We start from the raw sequence: 25,301 nt of genomic DNA, 5'->3' as shown, positions 1-25,301 counted from the left end.
TCTCAGTTTTCCTTTGCCTTGAGAGTCTTATTTGCACATAGTAGGTACTCAATTATTGAGTGAGTCAGTGAGTTCGTAACTTCTTTAAGTAGAGCAAGTTTCAACATCCAGTGGATCCTTCACCGGGGAAATGGAAGTAGTCAGCTACTTTTAAATGCATAAGCCATGCATTGAACTGAGGAACCCAGTTTAAATTAATGTTATGTGATCCATTTGGGTCTAGGTTGATTTGAATTTAGTTGAGAATAGGCTCCTTTCATCTTTCTCTTGGCCTTTCACTCAATCGGATTTTTAAATCATGTTTTCTAGGTGATCTCACTAGAGAAACTGAAGGATTTTGGTGAATGTGTGATTGCCCTTCAAGGCAGTGTCATAAAGAAATTTCTTCAAGGCTTCATGGCTCCCAAGCAAAAGAGAAGAAAACTCCAAAGCGAAGATTCAGCAAAGACTGAAGAGGTGGATGAAGAGAAAAAAATGGCAGAGGAAGCAAAGGTATTTAGTTAATGAAGATGTAGTTTTATGACTGTGTAGAAGAGTGTGATCTATTTTTAAAATAGTCTAACCCTATGCTTATGCTATAAGCACTGTTCCCTGAGCCAATGTTCCATTATTATCACTTTGACCAAACATGGTGGTTTTCAGACTGGTCTGCGGAGCACAGCCCTGCCTCTAGGGCTGGATAATGGGTCAGAGTGCCCACTCTCCCTTTACCACAGCTGATTCCTTTTTTTAAGAGGTAGTGGTAAGATATATGAAAAGAACAATTTAACGTTTTAATCATGTTTATGTGTACAGTTCTGTGTCGATAAGTACATTCACACTGTTCTTCAGCTATCACCATCAGCCATCCCCAGAACATTTTCATCTTCCCAAACTGGAGCTATGCCCATTAAATACTAAACTACCCATTTTGCTCTCACCTCAACCCCCAGCAACCAGCATTTTCTTTTGTGTCTGTGAATTTGACTACTCTAGGTACCTCATATAAGTGGAATCATACAATACTTGTCCTTTGTGACTCGCTTATTTAACAGCATAACATCCTCAGAGTTCATCTGTGTTGTAGCATGTGCCAGAATTTCCTTCCTTTTTAAGACTGAGTAATACTCCTTTATGTGTATAGACCATGTTTTGTTTATTCGTCTGTTGATGGACACTTGGGTCAGTTCTACCTTTTGACTGTTGTGCATAATGCTGCTGTGGACCTTGAGAGCTTGTTCGGAGGTCCTAGCAAGGGAGCACAGCTACTTGTATACCCTTGACTGAAGAATAGTCCTCCTCTATAGGGGAAGGTTACCCTCTTTGACCAAGTGGGCAGCTTTGGGAGGGATGCACATAGAGTGGTGAGGGAGGAAGGGGATACCTACCTAGGCAGCTAGATCAGCCGAGTCAACTGTGGTGATCACTGGGGTGACAGATGCTGCAGTCAGATTGCGCTCACATTTAATGTTGCTGTGAACATGGGTGTACAAATATCAGCTCCACTCCCTACTTTCAGTTCTTTTGGCTGTGTACCCAGAAGTAGAATTGCTAGGTCATAGAGTAATTCTATTTAATTTTTTGAGGAACTGACATAGTGTTTTCCACAGTAGCTACACCATTTGACATTCCCACCAGCAATGCACAAGGGTTCCAGTTTCTCCACATCCTTGCCAACACTTACGTTCTGTTTCTTTGAAAGTACTCATCCCAGGGCCGGCCCCGTGGCTTGGCGGTTAGGTGCGCGCGCTCTGATGCTGGCGGCCCGGGTTCGGATCCCGGGAGCGCCCCGAGGCGCCGCTTCTCCGTCCAACGCGAGGCCGAGTCCCACGTACAGCAACTGGAAGGATGTGAACCTATGACGTACAACTATCTACTGGGGCTTTGGGGGGAAAAACTGAATAAATAAAATCTTTAAAAAAAAAAAAAAGAAAGTACTCATCCTAGTGGGTGTGAATTGGTATCTTGGTTTTGATTTGCATTTCCCTAATGATTAGTGATGTTGAGCATCCTTTTGTGTTCTTAATGGTCCATTTGTCTATCTTTTTTGGGGAAATGTCTATTCGAGTCCTTTGGCTATTTTTTAATTGGGTTGTTTTTTTAGTTGAGTTGAATGGGTTCTTTATATGTTCTGGTTACTAATCCTTTATCAGATATATGATTTGCAAATATGTTCCCCCATTCTGTGAGCTGCCTTTTCATTCTATTAATAGTGTCTTTTGATGCATAAAAGTTTTAAATTTTGATGACGTTCAGCTTACCTGTTTTTTATTTTGTTGCCTCTGCTTTTGGTGTCATCTCCAAGAAATTATTGACAAATCCAGTATCATGAAGCTTTTCCCCTGTGTTTTCTTCTACAAGTTTTTTGTTTTAGCTTTTACATTTAGATCTTTAATCCATTTTGAGTTAATTTTTGTAGATAAAGTAAGAGTCCAGCTTCATTTTTTTCATATAGATATCCAGTTGTCTGTTTTTAAAATTTTAAAAGTAGCATGCTCATTGTAAGTAAATCAAATGTGAGACGTAGGTAAAATATAAAACAACTCCCATCCTAGTTTCACTCCCCAGGGATATCACTCTTTAATAGTTTTCTGTGTACATACGAAGATAATTTTGTTGGAGTTTTACAGAATGGAATCCTCTGTGTAATGTTGTGCAATTTTTCACTCATCAACATATCCTGGGCATTTATCCTCTCTCCCTGTCTGTCCATATAGATCTACCTGATACTATGTATGTTTGGTTTTTTTTGAGTGAGTGGCCCTGAGCTAACAGCTGTTGCCAATCTTCCTCCTTTTTTTCCTTTTTTCTCCCCAAAGCCCGGTAGATAGTTGTATGTCATAGTTGTACATCCCTCTAGATGCTCTGGTTGCTCTATGTGGGACGCAGCTTCAGCGTGGCTTGATGAGCGATGTGTCACTCCGCGACCAGGATCGGAACCAGCAAACTCCAGGACGCCGAAGTGGAGTGTGCAAATTGGTTTGCCACTGGGCCGGCCCCTATGTTTGTTTTTTTAACATCTCAATTCCTTACTAACGAACATTATGTTGTTTCCAGCTTTTCTTTATTGGAATAATTAGCAGCTCTGTTTTTTTCTGTTTTGTATATTAGATTTCTGCTTAAGATTACTTGTGAAGAAAAGAATTTAAAAACACTACATTAAGGGAGAAGTCCCAGCCATTAGCCAGTGGAATACTTTCCCGTATTTTTTATTTCTCTCTCCCCCTTCCTCTTTTCTTCCTTTTACAAGCATCTGGTAAAGGCTTGCCTCTGTCAGTCAGTGTGGTTAGTCTGGAGGTTATAGTGAGGAGTAGAAGCCAGAAGTGTTTGCCCTCAAAAAACTAGTTTGAGGGTGAGAGATGGTTATAATAGTGTGGTAAGTACTGATGAGAGAGAGCAGTACTCGCTCACCTGTGAGGGATACCTAGCGCAAATAGAGAAAACTACCCAGAGGGGAGAATGTATCTGCTGGGTTTTGTAGAGTAAGTAGAAATTAATCAGGTCATGGCAAAGGGGCATAGGCTTTGTTAATTTGAGCTGAAATTGGCCTTCTAGTCATTGATGGCTGATCCTTGTTTTGCCCTCTGAGTTTACAGAGTGAGTTTATACTCTACAGCTCCTCGGATATTTGTACACAGTTGTCATGTTCCCCCCAAGTTTGTTCCTGAGGTCAAGGGTGATACGTGGTACAAGCAAGATCATTTTGGGTAAGAGGTAAGCAGATCAGAGAACTAAGATTCAGTTAGATAAAGATTTAACTATTAATTCATGATGTAAACTCAGAGGCTTCGCACATATGTCGTTATCTTACTGGGATTTAGTTCTCGCCTTCCTCTGTGTTCCTTTTAAATAGCCATCTAACATCCAGGTAACCTTCTAGATGAGGTCTAAATGTCTTCTTGTTAGGCGTAAGTTTTAGCTTTGCTGAGTACTACATGGGTTTTGTTTTTAACTCAGTTCTATACAGAAGAGTCTCTTGATGTGATCTTTCCTTGCCATTTCTTTACTGGTAACATTTTCTTATTAGGAACTAGTAGCTGTAGAATTCTCATTAAGTTCTTTTTTAGTAAAACTCAACCCCATAGTGAAGTAACCTCTTTTTAGCTTGTCATGTGAGACTTGATTCTTAGCTTAATTGGGGAGGAAAATATGAGCACTTTGAAGGTTTAACCTTGGGGCCCAGACACATAGTACACAAATCGAAAGCATGGAGGAGTTTCTTGGAAAATCAATTTGGTTGCCTACTAAGTAGTTCAACAGTGTTCTCCATTAAAATGGCATTATGCCCCGCAGTTCCCCACCAGAGGTCAACTTTGCCGTGGCTCTGAAATTTTCTGCTGTCCTTTGCTTTGAAGGTTTCCACTTAGCACAGGCCAGGGGTTTTTCAGCAGGTGCTAAGTTGTTGCATGAGCTAGTATCAGTCTCTAATCTGGGCTTCGGTTTCCTTATTTTTAAAAGTAAATTATCTCTCAAATCCCATCTTGTAATAGTCAATGATTTAAAATATTTAATGCTTATTTCATTTTCTTGCATTAAATGAGAAAGGTATAGTATGATTTGGCAAAATCCTGGGTTCTGTTAGGCTCTCTCTTTACTTTGGATGCATTTGTTTTGAGAACCTGATTATCTGTTTTTCTGTTTTAAATGTTCTTTTGTGGAAGAATGTGGTCTGATGCCTCATTATATCCTGGCCAAGATATGATACTACCTTTTTACTGTTAGTAAAAGTAAAGGAGTTAATGGTTACTTGCATATAAGTTGGCTCCCCGCTGATTCTATTATTTTCACTTCTAACTAGGGAACAACTTTATTTAAACATGCTAGAGAAATTGAACTTTACATCAGAGTAGTGTGCCTAACCTCAGCATTGCAAGACAGAGAGCATTTACTGGATGCCACCAGTGTTGAATATCAAAACTTTATCTTGCCGCTAATTATCTTTTTTTTAAAACACTGTCTTGAATATGGTGGGGGTTTTGTGTTTTTGTTTTTTTTAACGTGCTGAACTGTTTGGAATTTTGTACAATGGGACGAAAACAGGATGTTTTTTCATATCTTGAGTGCTAAATATTTTTGCCCTGAAAATTAGAGGCTGGTTGGAGTCTAGGTTGTTCTAGATGGATAACTCAATGGATAACAACAGGATGCTAATGGTTATCCAGTATGTATAATGCCAAGAGCATTGGATTGGGGATCTGGAGAACTGAAGGAGACCTGGCCCTAAATTACTCTGAGACCTTGGGCAAACTTTCTTTCCACAAAAAGTAATAAACAAATGTTACGCAAATGTTCATAGCAGTATTATTCAAAATGGCCAAAAATGGAAACAATCCATATGTCCCTCAGCTGATGAATGGATAAACAATATGTGATATATCCATACAATGGATATTGTTCAGCAATTAAAATAGAGTGAAGTACTGTTACATGCTACAAGGTGGATGAACCTAGAAAATATTATGCTCAATAAAAGAAGCCAGGGCCGGCCCCGTGGCTTGGTGGTTAAGTGAGCGCGCTCCACTGCTGGCGACCCGGGTTCGGATCCCGGGCTCGCACCGACGCACTGCTTCTCCGGCCATGCTGAGGCCGCGTCCCACATACAGCAACTAGAAGGATGTGCAGCTATGACACACAACTATCTACTGGGGCTTTGGGGGGAAAAAATAAATAAATAAAATCTTTAAAAAAAAAAAAAAAAATAAGCCAGTTACAAAAGGCCACATGTTATATGAAATGTCCAGAATAGGCAAATCTATAGACCAAGAGTAGATTAATGATTGCCTAGGGCAGTGGAAGTGAGTGGGTTAAGGTAGGGAATGGGGAATGACTGCAAATGGGTACAGTGTTTCTTTTTGGGGTGATGAAAATGTTATAAAATTAAGATTATGTTGATAGTTGCACAACTCTGCAAATATATGAAAAACTGTTGACTGTACACTTTACAAGGTAAACTTGTTAATGTATAAATTATATCAATAAATCTTTTTTAAAAATGAGGTTAAATAACCTTATTTCCAAGATATCTTTCAGTTGTTTTATTTTAATGAGGCCAGATGAGCTGTTGAGTGCTCACATTTTATAATTTATAGGTAGGAAATAAGTAAAAAGCAGTACTTTATGCTATGACTTTTTCTTGAATACTTGTGTGCATCTGACTGGCCACTAGAGGACAGCAAAGCCCATTTTGGCCATGCGCTGCCTGTTCTCAGTAGCACTTTTTTAAAGAATGGAACCTAAAATTTTAAAATTTATATTCCATTGAAGAGATTTGGGTTGTTAGTACAATAAGAGAATGTGTGGTATCTGTATGTCAGCTCTCCATTACATCAGGGGAGAAGACCAGCAAGGCAGCTGTGATTGTGGACCTCACGTTTTACAGAGGAGCTCTGAAGAGGAAGGAAGGAAATTTCGAAGGCAGTTGTTGAAATACCTACAGTGGAGGTTGGAGTGAGGAGTGAGTCAGTTTCCACTAGAACGTTTAGCAGCCGTTTAAATAGATTTTTTGGTGTGTTTATTATTGCTTAGCCTTGTTATTCATAAATTTACACATACAAGGCTCTCTGTGGTTCTCTATCTATAAGAAAGAGAGAAGACAGCCTTTGTTTGCCTCCCTCAGCCCTCACACCGCAGCTTCAGGAGCAGCTCAATGATCTCGGGCCCTTAGCAGCTCTACTTTTAAAGCCTGTGGCCTTTCAGGCTAACTTCCTATAGGAGGAAGACTATATTACTTGAAATAGACCTCTTTGCCTAGGCCAGAGCATCCATCAGTGGTGTTGTCAGTTAGCTAGAGCTAGCCAAGTTGTAATGGTTGTAAAAGTAGCAGTCATTGCTACCTTAACGTTAGTTCCGCCATGACTGAGTTAAGCAATATGGCCTCCACAAGGTAGATGATAATAAGATAACCTTGCTTTTCAGCTTCTGGTGTGTTGCCTAAGCTTTACCTTGTCCGTGTCTGTCGTATTTTCTGACTGTCTGAGAATGATAGCCTCTATTTTGGCATTTGTTTACGTGGATGCTCACCTAATTATTTAGGCAAGAAGCAGTCTGAAAACATCCAAAAAATCACCTTTTGGCTAATAAAACAGTAATACAAATAAATGTGTCTTCTTAAAATGACATTTCTGTTCCTCCTTAGAATGTATATTTTATAGGAGAGAGGGTTGTGTTTACCATTGAAATGTCTGATTATATTTTCCTCCATCCTATCTATGTTTTGCTTGGCTAATTCTAAATTAATTTGCATTTTCTGATGATGAGAGGAGGCAGTGCAGGTTATGCTGAGAGTAACTGCCCAGAATGAAGTCGGGCTAACTCTTGGGACTCTGACATTTTCACTTAAGTTAGAAGTTGGTGATAAAGTCAAGAGGAATATTTCCTATCAGTACTTAACACTTTTAAGGATTGTAGAATGCTGTATAGATGATATTTACTATTTCTAGGCCCTGTAATCTGGGATTGTGGCACATATTAGTGTAGAAACTGATGATCTCATTAACTGAAGTTTTATTAGCTGCATGACATTGTTGCATCCTAGCATTTGCACAATACAAGTGTTCCTACATTTAAATGATATGGAATCTTTAAGTGGATTTCACTAGAAAAGACCTATCTTTAGTCATTTCTCCCCTTTAATTCTTTGTGTGACCTCTGGCAAGTTTTTTTCACCCTTCAGAGCCTTGATTTCTTCTGTAAGATAAATGGATTAGACTGGAGGAGCTCTAGGAGGTAAATGTACTCAGAATTCTGTTGTATCTTTACCTATTCCTAGTCCTCTCTGTGTATACTGCCGGTATTACATGAAAAATCCACATTTCATGTCTTTGAGGTCATTGTAGTAATACTGGCCTGGTTTGGTTTCTGTTTAGGTTGCATCTGCTCTGGAAAAATGGAAGACAGCAATCCGTGAAGCTCAGACCTTTTCCAGAATGCATGTTCTACTTGGGATGCTTGATGCCTGTATCAAGTGGGATATGTCAGCAGAAAATGCTAGATGCAAAGTTTGTCGAAAGAAAGGTATATTTAGATCAAAGTTGCTTATCTGAGTGTATTAGTGACTAGGACTTTCATTCCTAAGATCTTTTCTCCCCTAAAGAATTCTATGTACACCATTTTTTAATGTGGTGGGACAAATTTTATCTTTTCCTGAAAGTCTATAAAATGCTGGTCTTTTAAATCACATTCGAACAAATCAAAGCAGGCCCTTTGTTCCTCAGTTTTGAGTATGAAATAAGAGCAGTTGTACTCTCTACTCTTTAAATTTTCCACAGGGAGCAAAATTAGTTAACCTAAAATTTTGAATCTCTTTTTATCATCTCTGAGTTTTAGTCATCCATGAAGTAAGACTGGTGCCACCAGCAGAGGGCAGTATTTGTACATTGTGAAGAACACTCAGGTTGGGCCTTCCAGCACTGAGTCCTACAGAGCAAGACATTTGGGACTGTTGAATGTTGAGAGCTTTCAGAGCCCATATGTGTAAAAGAAACTTCATGGGGAAAGTCCTGCCAGTGATTGACTTCTCAGTGGCTGAAGTTATTTTGTGAATTGTTAGGACTTAATTCCCAAGGATGAAAAGACATATGTAAAATCATTCAGTTGCTCTAAAAACTGATTTAGAATGAAGGTTGGAGAGGAGAAATATGACTATGTCAAGTTGGTTCGGTGTATTTTCAAATGTAGGGAAAGTGAACGGTTTAAGAGAACCATATCAGATATGAGTTGTGAATAGTTTGCGGGGTCGGGGAGGCAGAAGAGCAGAAAATGTAATACATCATGGGGGATTCGTTTCTTAGTGGGAGAGGAGCAGCAAAATTTCCTGCTGTCACCTGGTTTTTGCTACCTCTTAGTTAAATGTTAACTGTCCTCTCCTAGCCTTGGGTAGATTTGGGGTTGTAAGTCAGAAGACCTGAGCCCTAAATTACTTATAGTCTAGTTTATGCTGTATTTCTTTTCAGAAAATGACTGCATTTAACAAAAGAGGGGTATACTAGAATGTTTGTTCTTCCATGGTGTTAATTGAGGGTGAGCAGCTCTTTCTTACAACTCCTTGACTGTTGCCATGCTCCCGACACTGCTATACAAGTTGATCTCCTTGCAGGTGAGGATGACAAACTGATCTTGTGTGATGAGTGTAATAAAGCCTTCCACCTGTTTTGTCTGAGGCCGGCCCTCTATGAAGTACCAGATGGTGAGTGGCAATGCCCAGCTTGCCAGCCTGCTACTGCCAGGCGCAACTCCCGTGGCAGGTGAGAATTTCTTCTTTTAAAAGCAAATGAATAAATGTTATAATTAAGTTTCAGTTATTCAAACTCTAAAGAGTTGTAAGTTCATCTTTGGGTACAGAGTCTGATCATTTAAGGTATTATAATAGGAGTTCAAAGGGCTCTGATTTAATTTTAGCTTAATGTTGACACTTCTAGTTTTTACTACCAGCCGTGTTCTGTATCTCCTTGATCATACCTTCTTCTCAAATAACAATATATCTCCCTCTGCCTTTTGCTTCCATTTTGCCCACTTCTTAATTTGTGATTACTTCTGCAACCACCCAATGCTTAAAAGTCCTGAAACTCATTACCTTCATTACCCATACCTATTGTTTTCTTTCCTTATCGTGATTAGAACTTTGGTGTCACCTTGGACATCTTCCTCTCCCTCATCTTCCATATTCATTGATTTGCCAGATGTTTTCAATTCAGTGTCCAGAAGTCTTATGAGTCAGTCTCGTACTGTCCATTCTCCATGGTCCCTGCTGTCATTTGGCCTTCCTACATCTCTTACCTCCTACATCCCTTCAGTGGTTTCTCAACTCCTTACCTCATGTCTTTTCCCCTCTTGTCCATCCAGCTTTTGTGGTGATACCAGAATGCTTTACATAAGGCAAAGATCTGCTCATGTCACTATCTTCAAAAACTTTAATCTTTCCATTGCCTCTAGAATAAAGTCCAGACTCCCTACCCTAACTCTTGAGACTCTTAGTATGCAATACTAGCCTATGTTTTATGAGCCTTTGTTCCCATATTTGTGTGCCTGTTACGGACTGTTCATTATGCATCCTTGCCTCTTGTGCTTTCTTCCCAGCTGGGAATATTTCCTCTCCCTGGCACTCCCACCTGGGTAGACTGCCCATGGCCTACCTAAAATTTCACTGCTTTTTTGAAATATCTGTACATCCTTAAGATCTTTTGTTCCTCCTCTGTGTTCCAAGTGAGCTTTTGATCTCTAAAACAGTATTTGGTGCCTCTTGCCTTTATGGTTAGTTTTATACGTGACTGTCTTCCCATGAGATTGTTAGTGCCCTGAAAGTGGAGGTGGTGCTTTGTTCTTCACTCCAATCCGAATAAGGCCAAACACATGGCCTCTTAAAGAGGAGACTCCTCCATTTTGCCAAGTTAATACCGTTGTTTTCCACGTTGAAATTTAAGGTTGTAAAAGGGCAGCTTATAGGCACTCTGGCTTGTTCTCTCTTTGAAAGGGCAGAGCTGTTTGATCCTGACCCCACCTAACAGTATTACTCGGTTATTTCTCACTTCATTCCAGCTACACTTAGAGAGATGAGGCACGCCACCCTGAAATGGTGGGGCTTTGGACCAGCTGTTCTGAGCTGGTATTACCATTGCTTTGATGTTATGGTCATCTGCAAGCTGTTTCAGCTCCTGGAAGGGGGCCATCAAGGTGGAGTAACACCTGTCTGGGCTGTTTATCCTTTCAGTCCACCCCAGAGTTGGGGACAGCTTTTAATACCTGAAATGTTACATTATCTGGCTGTTTCTGTGAGATAAAAGGAATAGAGTTTTGTATTGTTTTGTGTGAGGAGGGGTGGGATTGCATTTTGGTCTTGATTTCTGTTGCCATTGGTGTCTTATCCAAAGCATTTGGGGCCTGCTGGAAGAGGCATGCTGTAGAAGCTTAAGTTTTCATTCTGTTTCCTGTGTCCTGGCCTAGATTCAGGTTCCCTCCCCTCATCATCAGATCTGTTTAGTCTGTGAAGAGGAAAAAGTTGCTGGGCCCCCTGTGGGACTTTATCCTTTCTAGGACTACTTTGGCCTAGAACCGTGTTTCCTACATGCTCTTTCCTCCCCACAGGAATTATACTGAAGAGTCTGCCTCTGAGGACAGTGAAAATGATGAGAGCGATGAAGAGGAAGAAGAGGAAGAAGAAGAGGAGGAAGAAGAAGATTATGAGGTGGCGGGTTTGCGATGTAAGTATTGCCTTGATAGTTGACCTCACCATCTTCCAAGCTAACTGAGAAGACTGGGTTGGCAGTAGATACCCAGTGTTACCATCACGCCATCTTCCTTTTCTCACATGTTGTGGCTGGGAGTGACTCCGCTGCCATGGTTTTAAATGGGTTTTCAAGGTGCCATTTAACCACCTTCCTAGTAGGAGGTTGGGTGTCTTGGTGTCAAGAACATCAACCTATGGCAGATCCACTTAGTCCAAGATTTAGTGGCATTCAAGGCTCCAAGTATGTTTATGACAAGTCTGCTGGTTCTGAACCCCTTGCTGTGTGGGGACAACGGGTAAGGAAGGTCTAGGCCCACTGCCATGTCTAACAGTTCTCTTGGCCTCTGGTGCACTGGTCCTTTCATGGTAGGTAGTTTCTCCTCTGGTTACAGTGATTTTCTCTTCCCTGTAGTGTGCAGGATTGTCAGTTTGTTACTTTGAAAGGAGAAGACTGGTTTTTCCATGGCTTAGGATAGTTGCTAGGAAGGTACAGATCTGTTTCTTTCTTTCTTTCTTTCTTTTTTTTTTTTTTTTGAGGAAGATTGGCCCTGCACTAACATCTGTTGCCAGTCGTCGTCTTTTTCTTTTTCCTCCCCAAAGCCCCAGGACATAGTTGTGTATCATAGTTGCAGAGTTGTAGCTCTTCTATATGGGACGCTGCCTCAGCATGGCTTGATGAGCCGTGAGTGGGTCCGTGCCCAGGATCCGAACCGGCGAACCCTGGGCCACTGAAGCAGAACGTGTGAACTCAACTGCTATGCCACTGTGCTGGCCCCACAGCTTTGTTTCTTACTAGATGCCAGTAGGGAAAAAAGAGCCTCATCGTTTATGCTTACCTTGTTTACTCTTACTCTCATGTTCATTTTTCGTGAGTCTTTGAGAGTCTTGTCAAATTTTGGTGGTTAAACCTAAAGTCCTACAGGCTAGCCTTTTAAGAGCCTCCCTCTTTGCAAAATATACCCGTCTTTGTAGGTTAGTAAAAGAGACCACAGATAAAGATTTTGGGGAACTTTTGGAGAGATGGTATAGTCCCCAAGATCATAGCATTCTGAACAATCGTACTTGGTATAAGGAGAGAGGATGTTTGGCACGACCAGTGTCTTACTGCAGTGGTGCTGCCAAAACCTGAGGGCTTTGGGCCTGGACACCTGCTCCCATCTCCCCAATCCTGCAGTGTTTTAATTTGGGAGACCTTAATTTCTCTTATTCCCATAAGGCTCCTTTTGTTTGTTCACTGGGCATGATTTCCCAGGTATCCAGGGTAAGGAGACAAGTAGTCCATTAACCCTGCATGACAGAGACTATTGTCTGCTGGCCAGAGAGTCATGATTTGGACGCACGGTTGTCTAGGAATAGATTCTAAATATAGCAATGTACTGATTTTGTTTGTTTTCAAAGTACTTGCTTTATACTTCTGAGTTATTGCTCTCTTTCCGAGGAATTGTTCCCTCTGGGTTTCTAGGGCCTTGTCTGCCAAAAGGATCTAGAAATTATTTGGTACTTCAGAGCCCTTTGTCTACTCTGCCTTTTTTTTAGGCCACCAAAGATGTAGTTCTTTAGTGTAACTCAAGGCCCTGGGTTGGTGGCTGTCCCTAGCATCCTGAGTTTCATCTGTGGCATCAGATTCTTACTTTCTCTTCCTAATCTGGTCTTGAGCTTAGAGACCCTAAAATAGCCAATAAAGGGTCATCATGGTTCAGAAGTAGAGTATAAAACATTGTTTATTGATTCTTTATATCATTGCCTCTGTATACCCCTATCTCTGTCCAAATGTCACCTCCCTACTTTCTAAGGAAAATTTGCTTAGTGGAGAAGCCTTGAGCTAATCCTTATGGAGCACTGCTCCCTGAGGACATATTGAGGAATGTTGGTTTGTCTGACATTGAGCACCTGTTCTAAACCTGAGACACGGTAATCTTTGGTGCCTTTGTATTCTTTTTTTTTTTTGTGAGGAATATCAGCCCTGAGCTAACATCCATGCTAATCCTCCTCTTTTTGCTGAGGAAGACCGGCTCTGAGCTAACATCCACTGCCAATCCTCCCCGCCCCCGCCCAAAGCCCCAGTAGATAGTTGTATGTCATAGTTGCACATCCTTCTAGTTGCTGCATGTGGGACGCGGCCTCAGCATGGCCGGAGAAGCAGTGTGTCGGTGCGCGCCCAGGATCTGAACCCGGGCCGCCAGTAGTGGAGCGCGCGCACTTAACTGCTAAGCCACGGGGCCGGCCCCAAGTGCCTTTGTATTCTTTATTCTCTTTGGGGATCCTGGGCAGTGGCCTGGCCGACCGTCTAGGGTTTTCAGAAATGTAAGAAAGCAGGACTTGGGGCTAAATCCTAAGTGGGATTCAATGACGAATACTTCACATAAGTACTTCACATAAGTATTGATTTTTCTCTGAAAAGATTGTGATGGTGAGTGTAGGATAACTCTGGGAATCATGAAACAGGATCTCTTCTACGGTTCTATCTCATACGCACTCTCTGAGGCTGAGCTTGGGCTGCCGGAATTCCAGGCAGACTTATTAGCAAATGGCCTCTCCTGAGTGAGTCAGTTTACAACTGACTCTTCAAGGGCCTCATTCTGGGAGTAACTGAACAGGGTGGGGGCAGAGGATAGACATATTGAAGGAACTGGCCTTCTGAAGAGACTCTTTTTAAAAGGTTTTTGCAGTTGAGGAAAGGTATCTATTCTTCATCTACTTCTGCTGCTTTTAAAGTGTGCTGTTAGGTAGGACAAGAGATAAACAGCAAGAGCACTTGATAAGGTGCAAAGGAAGCACTCGCTTTGCTCGTCCAGATGATCTCCTCATTCCATAGACATGCTCCCTTTATCCTCAGTTGTTCTGCTCTGAATCCGTATTTTTTATTTCAGTGAGACCTCGAAAGACTGTCCGGGGCAAGCAGGGTGTCATCCCCCCTGTGGCAAGGCCAGGCCGACGACCAGGTAAGAAGCCGCATCCTACCAGGAGGTCTCAGCCGAAGGCACCACCTGTGGACGATGCTGAGGTTGATGAGCTGGTAAGAATTCTTTATTGTCCTCTCTCTGGTGTTTCTGTTTCTTATCCCCCACTCCAGCATTAGGAATTCATCAGGCGACAGGTGGGAGCCTCCCCCTCTCCTCCCTCCTCCCTAACTTTGGACGCTGATTAGGCAGATGGGTGGGCCTGTAGGCAGATGGAGGCAGCAGGTCCTCCAGGAACAGCTATGTCCGGCATTCTCCTGCTGTAGCCTGCAAGCGTTGTCTCCTCTGCTTAACAGGCAGCCCTCGACTTATTAAGGATTTTAAAATAGTATCCATGTGTCTCCAGTGGCTCAGAGGGGTTGGGTCTCTGTTGTGGGAATGTCAGCAATTTGGAGCCTCACTTACTCCTGGGTCTTTTGCTGACAGTTGTTATGGGAGGGACGTTACCCTCCCCTCTGCTCCTCAGCCAATGTAATTGTAATGGTTTTGCTTTAGATTTTACTTGAGTTTTAAAGAACAAAAGAGGCTCTTAAACTTGCTTGTTTTGACACAATCAAATTGGGGTTAGGGGTGGGTTGGGGGCATAAAGCAAGCCATTAGGAAGCTCACAGGGCCTTGAGAGGTCCTCCTGCTTGCCCAGCCCTGACTCCTTCAATTCCGGGGCTCTCCTTCCGCTGTGAGTCACGGGCTGTCATGGCTACCTGCAGGGGAGGCCCCACCCCTTTCTCTGTAGCCGCTTAGTTCCCACATGCCTGCGGCAGAGAGCCCAGGAACGGCATTTTACCTCTTGCTTTTCTTCCTTCAGACATCCCACCCCCACAAAATTGGCTGCTGGTGGTCCCCGTAACCCATCTGGTTTTCTGCAGTTGCTTGTTTCTACTCATCTGCGGTGTTACCATAACCCCAGGTCCATGTGCTCTCAGAGGGCTAGTGCCCTGTTGACAGTGGCCCTCTTTAGCTGACCTCTAGCAGGACTGCTGTAATACAGCAGCTGCTGCCTGCCCCCTGCTTCTTTGACCGCCACCCACCAGGGAGGAGGCACGGGGCTGATGGGAAGATGCTTGCCCCTTGCCTAGAGCGCTCCCTGACTGGAGTGTCAGATGAGTTTGACCGTCTCTGCTCCAAGAAAATGGTTCAACTCTTTTTTTCTTTTCTTTTTTTTTCTTAGGTAGATATGTACATTTTCTGCCTTGTCTACTCTTCTTTTTCTCTCGGACCTATAATAACATGTCTTCATTCTTTGGTGCCAGGTGCTTCAGACCAAGCGGAGCTCCCGGAGGCAAAGCTTGGAGTTGCAGAAGTGTGAAGAGATCCTCCACAAGATTGTGAAGTACCGCTTCAGCTGGCCCTTCAGGTGAGCTTTGTGTCCTCAAGCACAGAGAAGTAGGACCAACCTTGTAGGTTCTAAGAGCATTCAAATAAGGCAGCTGGCTAAGGGGGCGGTAAGCTGAACCCCTAGGAACAACCCTGATCCTTCCTTTCAGGACATGTCTCAGTAGCAGGTGAATTAGCTTCCCAAACTGATAGAGACAGCTCTTAGTACAAGATGACCACACCTTCTCTATGCGTGCTACTTGGCTGATCCCAGCAGGAGTGGGCATTCTGTGGCTGGTGGTTTGATAACAAGGTTTCTGTCAGTTGTGTTCAACTGCTGTGCTAATATCTCCATTTGGTTCTTCTCCACAGGGAGCCCGTGACCAGAGATGAGGCTGAGGACTACTATGACGTGATCACCCACCCCATGGACTTCCAGACAATGCAGAACAAATGTTCCTGTGGGAGCTACCACTCTGTGCAGGAGTTTCTTACCGACCTGAAGCAAGTGTTTACCAATGCTGAGCTTTACAACTGCCAAGGCAGCCATGTGCTAAACTGCGTGGTGAAGACAGAACAGTGTCTGGTGGCTCTGTTGCATAAACACCTTCCTGGCCACCCATATGTCCGTAGGAAACGCAAGAAGTTTCCCGATCGGCTTGCTGAAGATGAAGGGGACAGTGAGCCAGAACCCATTGGACAGTCCAGGGGACGAAGACAGAAGAAATAGAGAGGCAGGGCCCTGGTAAGGGAGCTGAAGTTAGGGGAATCGAGGGAGAGAGCAAGGGAGGGTGGGAGGGAGGCCAGAGACGTAGGTAGATGGAGAAGAACGTGGAAGGGAGATCACAGGGAGTCCAGAAATGCCTGTCATCCCAAGCTTGTGCTGTGTTTCCACAACTCTCCATAGGGCGTTAATCAAGCAGAGCTCTTTGGAGAGCCTAAAACTGGGTTGGTGGTCTCTGCCCAGAAATGTTATGGGTGGAAGATGGCCTAAACCCCTCTTTCTGAGAGTTTCCAAGAAGAGTCTAAGGGTACCGCTTTTCTTGTGAACCCAATTCCTTTTCCTTTCTTCTTTCCTAAGGTCTCTCCCACTTTGGCCACCAAGCAGTGCCAAGCCCTCTGGTCTCCAGGGGAGGGATTATTGTATTACGTAGAAGGATCAAGGGTAATCAGGCCAATTGGGAAGGTAGTCTTGATTTTTTTAATCTATATTTATACACAGTCTTGTTTCTTTAAGCCCGCCCTCTGTCTCTTCCTCCCTGTCCCTCTCAGGTGACGGTATCGGTGAGTGCCATACAGAATTCTGTATTCACCAGCATCATGAAACAGTCGTGGTCTTTTGAGTTGATCTTGGCAGAGTAAAGGGACATGTCCTGGAGTCATTCCCGACTACCCCTCCCCTTCTTTGTGATAGCTCTCTCCCCACTCCCACCCCCACTTCAGCCTCTCCAAAAAAAAAAAAAAACGAAAACAAAACCAAACCTAAGGCACTTCACTTAGAGACTGGAGTCCTGCTTATAATCATGCATATAACCTTTACTTTGATGGATCTGGCCAGAGGGGTGTTGGAGCCCAGCCCACCCACATACCAGACAAGCTCTTAGGGGAGCAGAAGAAAAGCAGGAAGAATTTCAATGTTTAATTTTTTTTAAATTGACTTTTCTAGTTATTAAAAGTTGCTTGTTTCAGCAGTGATATTGTATAAAGAACATCTTGTAAAATATTTCTGTCATCTTGCTTTGGCACATGTACAGTACAATTTATATGATAATGTGTTTGCTTTACTTTGCCTCATCTCCTCCCTCAGCCCATCTTCTCTCCTTCAGAGAAGTTGGGTTGGAGGCTTATCAGGGCAAGCAGTGGCACCTGGTGGGGACAGGGGTGTCCCTCTGCCTCCCCTAGTGGCTGTTTCCGCCTCCTTCCATGCCTGTTCTGGCCACAAACTTGGAACTCCCTGAGAACGTGAATCTTTCAGTGGTCAGTGTCAGTGGGGGATGGGAGGAGGGAAGGGAGGAGAAGCTCAGATAGCCCCTTCCCACAGTGACTCTAGCGCTAGTAGTTAGATTTAGGCAAAACTTTGTAGTCATCTTTCCCTTTTATGGCAGATTTTGATAAAAATGCAAAACAGGGTTTATTTTCTTTTCTATCAACTTTGAATTTGGAAAATTTGAGCACCTAAGCTCTTCTGTACCTATTTAAATTAAGGGAAAAGAAGTCCACCAAGGGGATTGCAACTCATAGAACTTGAGAATAAACCCTCATAATATCAAAATTCAAGGTGTGGTCCCTGTCCTCCTCGCCCAGGGACTTGGGGGATTTGTTCCAGTGCTGCTGGCTAGGTTTACCGTCCCTTCTCCCACAGGCTTGGAGTTAGCACTGACGTTACAATTTCATAATCCCAGCCACCAACACCTTCCTCTGTTTTTTACCCTAGAGCCAGTCTGTTCTTGTTAACAGTGAGAAACCCGTGTTCCCACTTCAGTGACACCTGAAATGTTTGTTGTTTTTTAATGGTCTTGAAGGAGGAAGGGCCCCATTAAAGGGTAAACTTGTAATAAATTGGAATTTCAAATAAACATTATGTACTTGTGTTTATAAAGAAGAAATGATTCTGGTGAACCTTTCTTTGTGCTCTTGGTGGTGGGAGTGGATAGGCAGTCCCAAGCGCTGGTTTCCCGTTGACTCTTGGAACCACTTCTTCAGGTTTGAGAGGATCTCTGCCTTCGTGTGTGTGTGTGTGTGTGTGTGTGTGTGTGTCTGTGTGTCTGTGTGTGTCTGTGAGGAAGATCAGCCCTGAGCTAACATCCATGCCAATCCTCCTCTTTTTGCTGAGGAAGACCGGCCCTGAGCTAACATCTATTGCCAATCCTCCTCCTTTTTTCCCCTTTTTCCCCCCAAAGCCCCAGTAGATAGCTGTATGTCATAGTTGCACATCCTTCTAGTTGCTGTATGTGGGACGCCGCCTCAGCATGGTGGGACAAGCAGTGCACTGGTGTGCGCCTGGGATCCGAACCCGGGCAGCCAGTAGCGGAGCGCGCGCACTTAACCACTGCCATGGGGCCGGCCCCTCTGCCTTCATCTTTTTAACCACAAGTCAGATCCATCTACTGCGTTTCTTTGCTTCCGGGAGAGATTTCTGATGCCCTGGGTAATCGAAGCATGACCTTCAAGCCTCTCCTAGCCTTGTCTCTGTCTAAACCCCCCCAAAATTTCATTTGAAACTTTTAGGAATTAGGGGCAAGTATTTTTTAAGGCTTCACTATGGTAATTTGTGTAGTCCTTGAGCACTTAATTTTGGAGGAACTCTTGACATTTTAAAACCCTTCCAGGGCCGGCCCCGTGGCTTAGCGGTTAAGTGTGCATGCTCTGCTGCTGGCGGCCCGGGGTTTGGATCCCGGGCTCGCACCGACGCGCTGCTTCTCCGGCCATGCTGAGGCCGCGTCCCACATACAACAACTAGAAGGATGTGCAACTATGATGTACAACTATCTACTGGGGCTTTGGGGGCAAATAAATAAATAAAATTAAAAAAAAAAAAACCGTCCCATTTCAAGGAAAATTTCCAACATACACAAAAAGAGTGAAAATTATAATGAATTACTAGGTATTCAGTCTCAACAATTCTACCACATAGCCAATCTTGTTTTATTTATGGCTTCATTTATTTTTTATAAAGTCAGAGTGGTGATTCGAATAAGTCACTGCTGTCTGGCAACCTGCCTATGAAATTCAAAGATGTTTCAGCACCACTGCATAATCCCATGTACTGGGATGTGAGACTGCCAGTTCCTGACCAGCTGAATCGGGGACAGCAGAAGGTCAGTGGGAAGAAACCTAAGCCCTGGGTGTGGGTTCTGCCACTGACTCGCTCTGTGGCCTTGGTGAGTGTGGGCTTCGAGCCAGGCCTGTGCTGAGCACTTGGGGATTTTCAGTCCTGCAGGGGAGGAAGTGGTTTGCCCCAAGGTCAAATCAAATTTGACTGGCCCTTAAGTTCTGGAAAAGGGAGCTGGGCTACCTCTAAGCAGTTTCTACACAATCACATTTGGACTCGGGGCTCCCAGCCCGCATCTGTGAAGTCCTGTTCCTCAAGTGGGTTTCTTAGGCTACACTAGGATAGTGCCTATGGGGCCATGTCACCTCATCTAGTGTCTATATCCTGGTCTTTTTCAGCCATCTCAGCCCCTTCCTCCCTACCAGGGGTGTGACCTTGGGGTGAGCCACCTAATTTGGGTTGACTACTGCAAATGAGGACAAGAGAACTTTCCTGAGGACAGGGTTCTGAATCATTACTTTTGGAATCAACTGAGGTCTCTCCCTCGTCCCGCCTACTCTTCTTTCTCCTGGAACCCTGTCTCTGGGGAGGGGATGCTGTCAGGGTGGCAGTGAGGTGGTGTCTGGATTCCAGAGCAACCAGGGACACTCAGGGGCAGTCCCTCTTCCACTAGGAAACCATGTCTCCCGCTTGCTAGGGAGCCAGGGTCTCCTTAGCAGGATATGGAGGGAGAAACTCAAGCCAGGTAGGAAGAAAAGGTTGCCCTTCTGTTACTGCTGCCATGACCACCCCTGCCTAGGGCCTTCAGGCCTTTTTACACCCTGGACTGCCCCCACCTACCCCAAGTCCTGGAGCTGCTTCCTCCAGGGTGGGACTAGGAGCCAGGGGTGAGAGCAGCTACTGACCCCTGGGGCCTCTCCTCAGGCTGACCTCAGTCAGGATCCTGCCTGCTGACTCCTGTGAACTTGGGATTGTTTCCCTGGAACTAATATTGAGGTCAGGGCTAAGAAGTTCCCTTAACCTGGGCCCTCCCAGGCACAAGCTCAGACCACATGGACAGGCTCAGCCCGGATGGACATGGGCACACAGACATGCTGCCCCGAAGAGCCACGTGCTGGGCCACCAGAGCACTGAGGGCAGGGGCCGGGGTGCACAATGCGCAGGCCAGCACATATTGGTTTCTGAGGCGTTTTTCTTGGGCTGTGGGATTTCCTTTTTGGGGGTGTGGGGAGGTCCTGCTGTGGGAGGGGTTTCTCTGGACAGAACCGCCAGAGGTTCTAACACCTGCCATTCCCCCAAGGAGGGAACCCATGGTGTGGTGGAAGTCGCAAGGCTCTGGAGGCCCCGGACTGCCCGGCAGCGTGATCTGGAGCCAGCCAAGCCCTCCAAACACTTCCCTGTCTGTAAAATGGGGAGAGGAGGATCAAATGGAGGACTTCTGTACAAGGTCTTTACTAAATGTTTACTTTTTCCTTTTCCTCCAGGGTATGGGACTTTTCCGTAGTGCCTTCCAGTGCTGAGAAGCCTTAGCTGGCAAGGCCCGCCCTCCCCCCTCCCAAGTCCCGGCCCATGTGAACCAGCCCAGCCTCAAAGCAGAGCCCCCTTGGGGCCCATCCTGACTACACTGCCCCCCTTCCCGTCCCCCCCGCCCTCCTATCCCAGTTGTTCTGGAAGCCAGTCTTGTTTCCGCTGAGCAGAACACAGCCAAGCACCACCCCGCCCCCGTCCACTGACTGGCAAGGAATAGGGGTGAACTGGTGCCACGCTTGATGCTCCCCTCCCGTCCCCCCTTTGCCCATACACACAGCACTTTCCTTCCCTTCCCCAGTCTCCGGAATCCTCTCCTTTAGCTGGGGCTGCCCCTGTCCTGGTGCAGGCCCTTAGCAGCTTCAGCTCTGCTCCCTGCAAACCTGGCCTGTGAGCCCAGGGCAATGCAGCCACTGCCCACGTGGGCCCCAGTCGCCTTAAATAAGCTCCTTCTGTCTCGCAGTCTAGGACCCTCATAGGGAGCGTTACAAGGTGTTAGGGTCACGCAGCTTTGTGGGTCGAAGAAGGCACGGGGACCTACTGAGTGCTCTATTAGAGGGGAGGGAGTTAGATGAGGAGGACGTTCCTCGTGCAGGAAATGCACAAGCAAAGATGGTAAAATGCCCCTGGGGTCTGTACTGTTCCTTGTGGTGAGGGACAGCCGTTAACCCTCCTCAACTGAGGGAGTTGTCTTCTGGGGATTTGACACCACCTGTTTGATTTTCATCTGGCTTCTTTCTTCAACCTGTGAGATTGGCGGTTGGTGCAGGGCAAAGAGCTCTGGCCGAGAGGCCCTGGGTTTGGGGGCTCAGCCCCACTACTGCTATGAACAGTCGACCTTGGGCCTCCCCTTGGCTCTAAAGCGAGGCTGGCAGCAGAGCTGGACCCTTGGGGCCTCCTGGCAGTGACAGTGAATGCTGGCTCTGTATTATGCACCCAGGGACAGTAACCAAGATCCTCACCTGGCTGGAGTCACAGTGGCCAAAGCAGAGGCCAAGATGGGGCTCTGGGGTCTGAGCCCAACCTGATAGGGGTCTCCGGGATGGCTACATACACACGTTATAGTGGACAGAGACAGTGCAGGTCCCAGCAGCCCTGGGCTTCCCCAGCACACATACACACGGTACCTTTTCCTACCGCCCAGTACACAAATGTGCAAGTGGCCTCGGGAGCCAGCAGACTCCCTGCACCTGTCCCATTTCTCACTGCTGCTCAGCACCTCAAACCTTCCCACAGCCCTTCAGGAGCTGGGGCCCTTTTCCCACTATACTCAAGGGCTCCTCATCTCTACGCCCATGTTGTCTGTGCTACCAAGATGCCCACAGACCAGTCCAGCCCCAAATCCTCTCCACCCAGAGAGGTGAGGGAGTGGGGTGGGGCCCTGACTAGGGTCCCAAGGAGTGAGGTGGACACACCAGCAATCTTTGAAGGCGATGAGGACAGTCAGACTCCAGCCTCAGCCCTCAGGTCCCAGGGAGGGGACAACAGGATGGGTCTACAGGAGACAGTGGGAGCTGGTCCCGAGCCTCTGAGGGAACCTGTGAGACAGGCTGATGCCCTCATTTTCTACACAAATGAGGACATTTGTGTAGCCCCAAAACAGGATAGACTCCCCAGGGCCAGAGGTGGGGTGTCATCCCAGGGGATTCCCTGAGTGTCCTGGCAGGCAGCCCAGTCTCACTTTGAGAAGCAGGAACCCAGGACTCAGAGATAAGCAAGCAGGTTGCCAAAAGGAGCGAAGACAGGCGAGAGGCCAAAACACACACCTAGAATCTGGGACTCCTGCAAAATACAGCTGTTCCACAGGGGCTGTCCTCCTGATTGGTGGGGAGCCAGAGATGAGCCCAGCACCCACTCCCAGCTCTGTCACAAGGGAGACTCCTGCAGGGCCCTCCCTCTTCTACTTCCCCCCTTTCCAGCCCAGAGAGGACGCAGTGGTGCCACACGGGGGTTTATTCCAGTTACAGCTTCCGGAGAAACTCAACAATAAATTACATCATTAAATAAACTCCCTGCTGGACCACGCCCCCCTCTGCTGCTCCTCCTCTCCACATGCTCCCCCAGGACCCTGTGGGGACTCAGCCAGGCCCACTCCCTGCACTAGGCGACTGGGGACTGAGCCTCACTGGGTCCTGACAAGTGAGGGCTCAAGGAGAGTCAGCCCGCCCTGGTCCTCAGCCCCCTTGCACTCACTTGCCTGACCTTGACAGCTGGGCAGCTGCTAGACAGCTGTCTCCTCCAGGGGGGGCTAGGAGGGGGCAACAGCCGCCCCTTGCAGGCCTGTGTCCCTAGAGGTGTGTGGGGTTCTCCAGAGAGGGGTCCGTCTTAGTCATGTGCAAGACCACAGTGGGGGCCTTATAGTGGCAGTGGGTGCCACGGCCATAGCCCCCGGGGGCCCGGCAGGCCTTTGCCCGGGCCCGGCCAGCTGCCATCTTGCGGTGGCACAGGCTCTGCCAGGTCTGGAAAGTCTTGGAGCTCCATACCCAGACACCGCTGGTGATGCCCACCACCAGCGACATGAAGATTTTGAGCATAAAGACAGCCACGGTGGGCACCGAGCCCCCTTGCAGCGAGCAGTCCCTCCGGCCTCCGGGCATGGTGGGTGCTATGCATGGCTGTTCTGTGGCCCGAAGACGCCAGAAGTCCATGTTGAGGCGTTCATAGACATAGCAAACAATGACGCAGGTGGCAGGCACGGTGTAGAGGATAGAAAAGACGCCAATCTTGACCATGAGCTTTTCCAGCTTCTCCGTGTTAGTGCCGCCTGTCTTCATGATCTTGCGGATGTGGAAGAGGGCCACGAAGCCGGTCAGGAGGAAGCTGGTGCCCAGTACCAGGTAGCAGGAGAGGGGCACCAGCACGAAGCCCGTGAGCGCAGCCGCATCCATGCTGGCCACGTAGCAGAGCCCAGTCAGCTCATCCCCCGCCACTTTGCGCAGTGTCAGGATAACGATGGTCTTGAGGGCCGGCAGGCCCCAGGCCGCCATGTGGAAGTAGCTGCCATGGGCCTCAATGGCCTCGTGGCCCCACTTCTTGCCAGCTGCCAGGAACCAGGTGAGCGTCAGTACCACCCACCACAGCGAGCTGGCCATGCCGAAGTAGTAGAGCAGCAGGAAGACGAGGGTGCAGCCCGTGTTCTCCAGGCCCTCCTGGATCACGTAGAGCGCCCCCGCCTCCTGGTCGCACGCCACGCTCTGGGCTCCCGCCACGGCGCGGATGAGGAAGGCCAGCGAGTAGACGTTGTAGCACATGGAGAGGAAGATGATGGGGCGCTCTGGGTACTGGAAGCGGTGAGGCTCCAGCAGGAAGGTGAGCACGGTGAAGGCGGTGGAGAAGAAGCACAGCGCCGACCACACGGCCATCCAGACGAGCGCGAAGTCCTTGTCGCGCCGCGACCAGAACACCTCGACGCCGGGCCCGCAGCGCGGCGCGCACGAGCGACTCCTCTCCACGTACTGGAACTTCTCGGGGTTCTCGCAGGTACCGCCGCCGCCCGGGCCGGGGGCTCCGTCGCCGGGGGGCCGCGCGGGCCGCGGCGCCACAGGCAGCATGCCCAGGCCCTTGTGGGGCTCGGCGGGGCCGGCCGTGGCGTTCTCGGGCGCCTCCATGCAGAGAGCGTGCGGGTCGTTGCGCGTGGGCAGCCTGGCGCAGTCCAGCGAGTCCGGCCAGCCGAAGTTGAACTGCTCCATGATGGGCGCGCAGCGCAGGCGCGCCTGCTCGCACATGGGCCGGCAGGCCGGGATGGGCGTCGAGACCTGGTCGGTGCACATGGGCGCGTAGAGCGAGCACAGGAAGAAGCGCAGGTGGCCGTGGCAGCCGTACTGCACGAGCGGCGCGAACTCGGCCAGCTCGGCGGCCGCCTCGCCCTGCGACGTGTGGCCCAGCAGGTTGGGCATGCGGGTCAGGTTGTAGCCGATGCCGCGGCACATGGGGATCTCCACCGCCTGGCACGGCGCTGGCCCGCGCCCGCGCTCCGGGTCGAAGCGGCCGATCTCCAGCGCCGCGCCGCCCGCCGCCAGCAGCTGCCACAGCAGCAGCGCCCGGCGGAGCGGCGGCACGGCCATCCCGGGCGGCCCCGGCCGAGGGCGGGAGGGCGGCCTCGGCTCACTCGGGCCGCGCCGTCCAGCGCCCCCGTGCCCGTCCGCCACGTCGCGGGGCGCGGGCCATCGCGGAGCCGGCCGCCCTGGGCAGCGCGCGGGGAAGCCGCCGGAGGGAGAGGAGGCGACGAGCCCGCCGAGCCGCCCCCGCCGCTGCCACTCGAGCGGCGGCGGAGCCAGAGCCGGCGCCGCCTCCCGGGGCCGCCGCTACCAGCCTCGGGGCGGGGCGTCGGGAGGACACGCCCAGGGGCGGGACCTCCGCGCGCCGGGCCCGCCCCCGCCGGGCTTTAAAGGCGCCGCGCCTCGCAGCCGCGCGGGGACACCCACCCGGACGCGGTCCAGCGGGGCCTGGTGTGGGTGCCACCTCGTCTGCCCGCTCACACTCGGTTCTTCCCCTTCCCTTGCTGCCCAACCTCTCCCCGCAACAGGAC

The 25,301-nt window shown here is 47.7% G+C and overlaps 2 protein-coding genes across 4 annotated transcripts in view; one reads left to right on the top strand and one right to left on the bottom strand.

The window, feature by feature from the left end:
• Positions 1 to 18,083, top strand: part of BAZ1B (bromodomain adjacent to zinc finger domain 1B) — a 66,248-nt gene extending 48,165 nt beyond the window's left edge. The window contains exons 13-20 of one of the 3 annotated variants that reach the window (XM_087417727.1): positions 310 to 492; positions 7,845 to 7,992; positions 9,074 to 9,221; positions 11,059 to 11,174; positions 14,071 to 14,216; positions 15,411 to 15,514; positions 15,847 to 16,219; positions 16,747 to 18,083. In XM_087417727.1, coding sequence (XP_087273853.1) covers positions 310 to 492; positions 7,845 to 7,992; positions 9,074 to 9,221; positions 11,059 to 11,174; positions 14,071 to 14,216; positions 15,411 to 15,514; positions 15,847 to 16,204 — 1,203 coding nt within the window. In that variant the 3' untranslated portion in view covers positions 16,205 to 16,219; positions 16,747 to 18,083. The other 2 variants (XM_087417728.1, XM_087417729.1) reach the window with 2 other exon arrangements.
• Positions 18,084 to 22,143: 4,060 nt separating this feature from the next.
• On the bottom strand, positions 22,144 to 24,837 carry FZD9 (frizzled class receptor 9). The gene has a single exon (XM_004442166.2). The coding sequence runs from the start codon at positions 24,835 to 24,837 to the stop codon at positions 23,062 to 23,064; it is 1,776 nt and encodes a 591-aa protein (XP_004442223.2). The 3' UTR covers positions 22,144 to 23,061.
• Between the last annotated feature and the right edge of the window lie 464 nt (positions 24,838 to 25,301).

This window comes from Ceratotherium simum, chromosome 26 (assembly GCF_057802395.1).
Source record: "Ceratotherium simum simum isolate JZ-2026a chromosome 26, ASM5780239v1, whole genome shotgun sequence".
NCBI lineage: Eukaryota > Metazoa > Chordata > Mammalia > Perissodactyla > Rhinocerotidae > Ceratotherium > Ceratotherium simum.
This window is presented reverse-complemented; position numbering and strand designations above follow the sequence as displayed.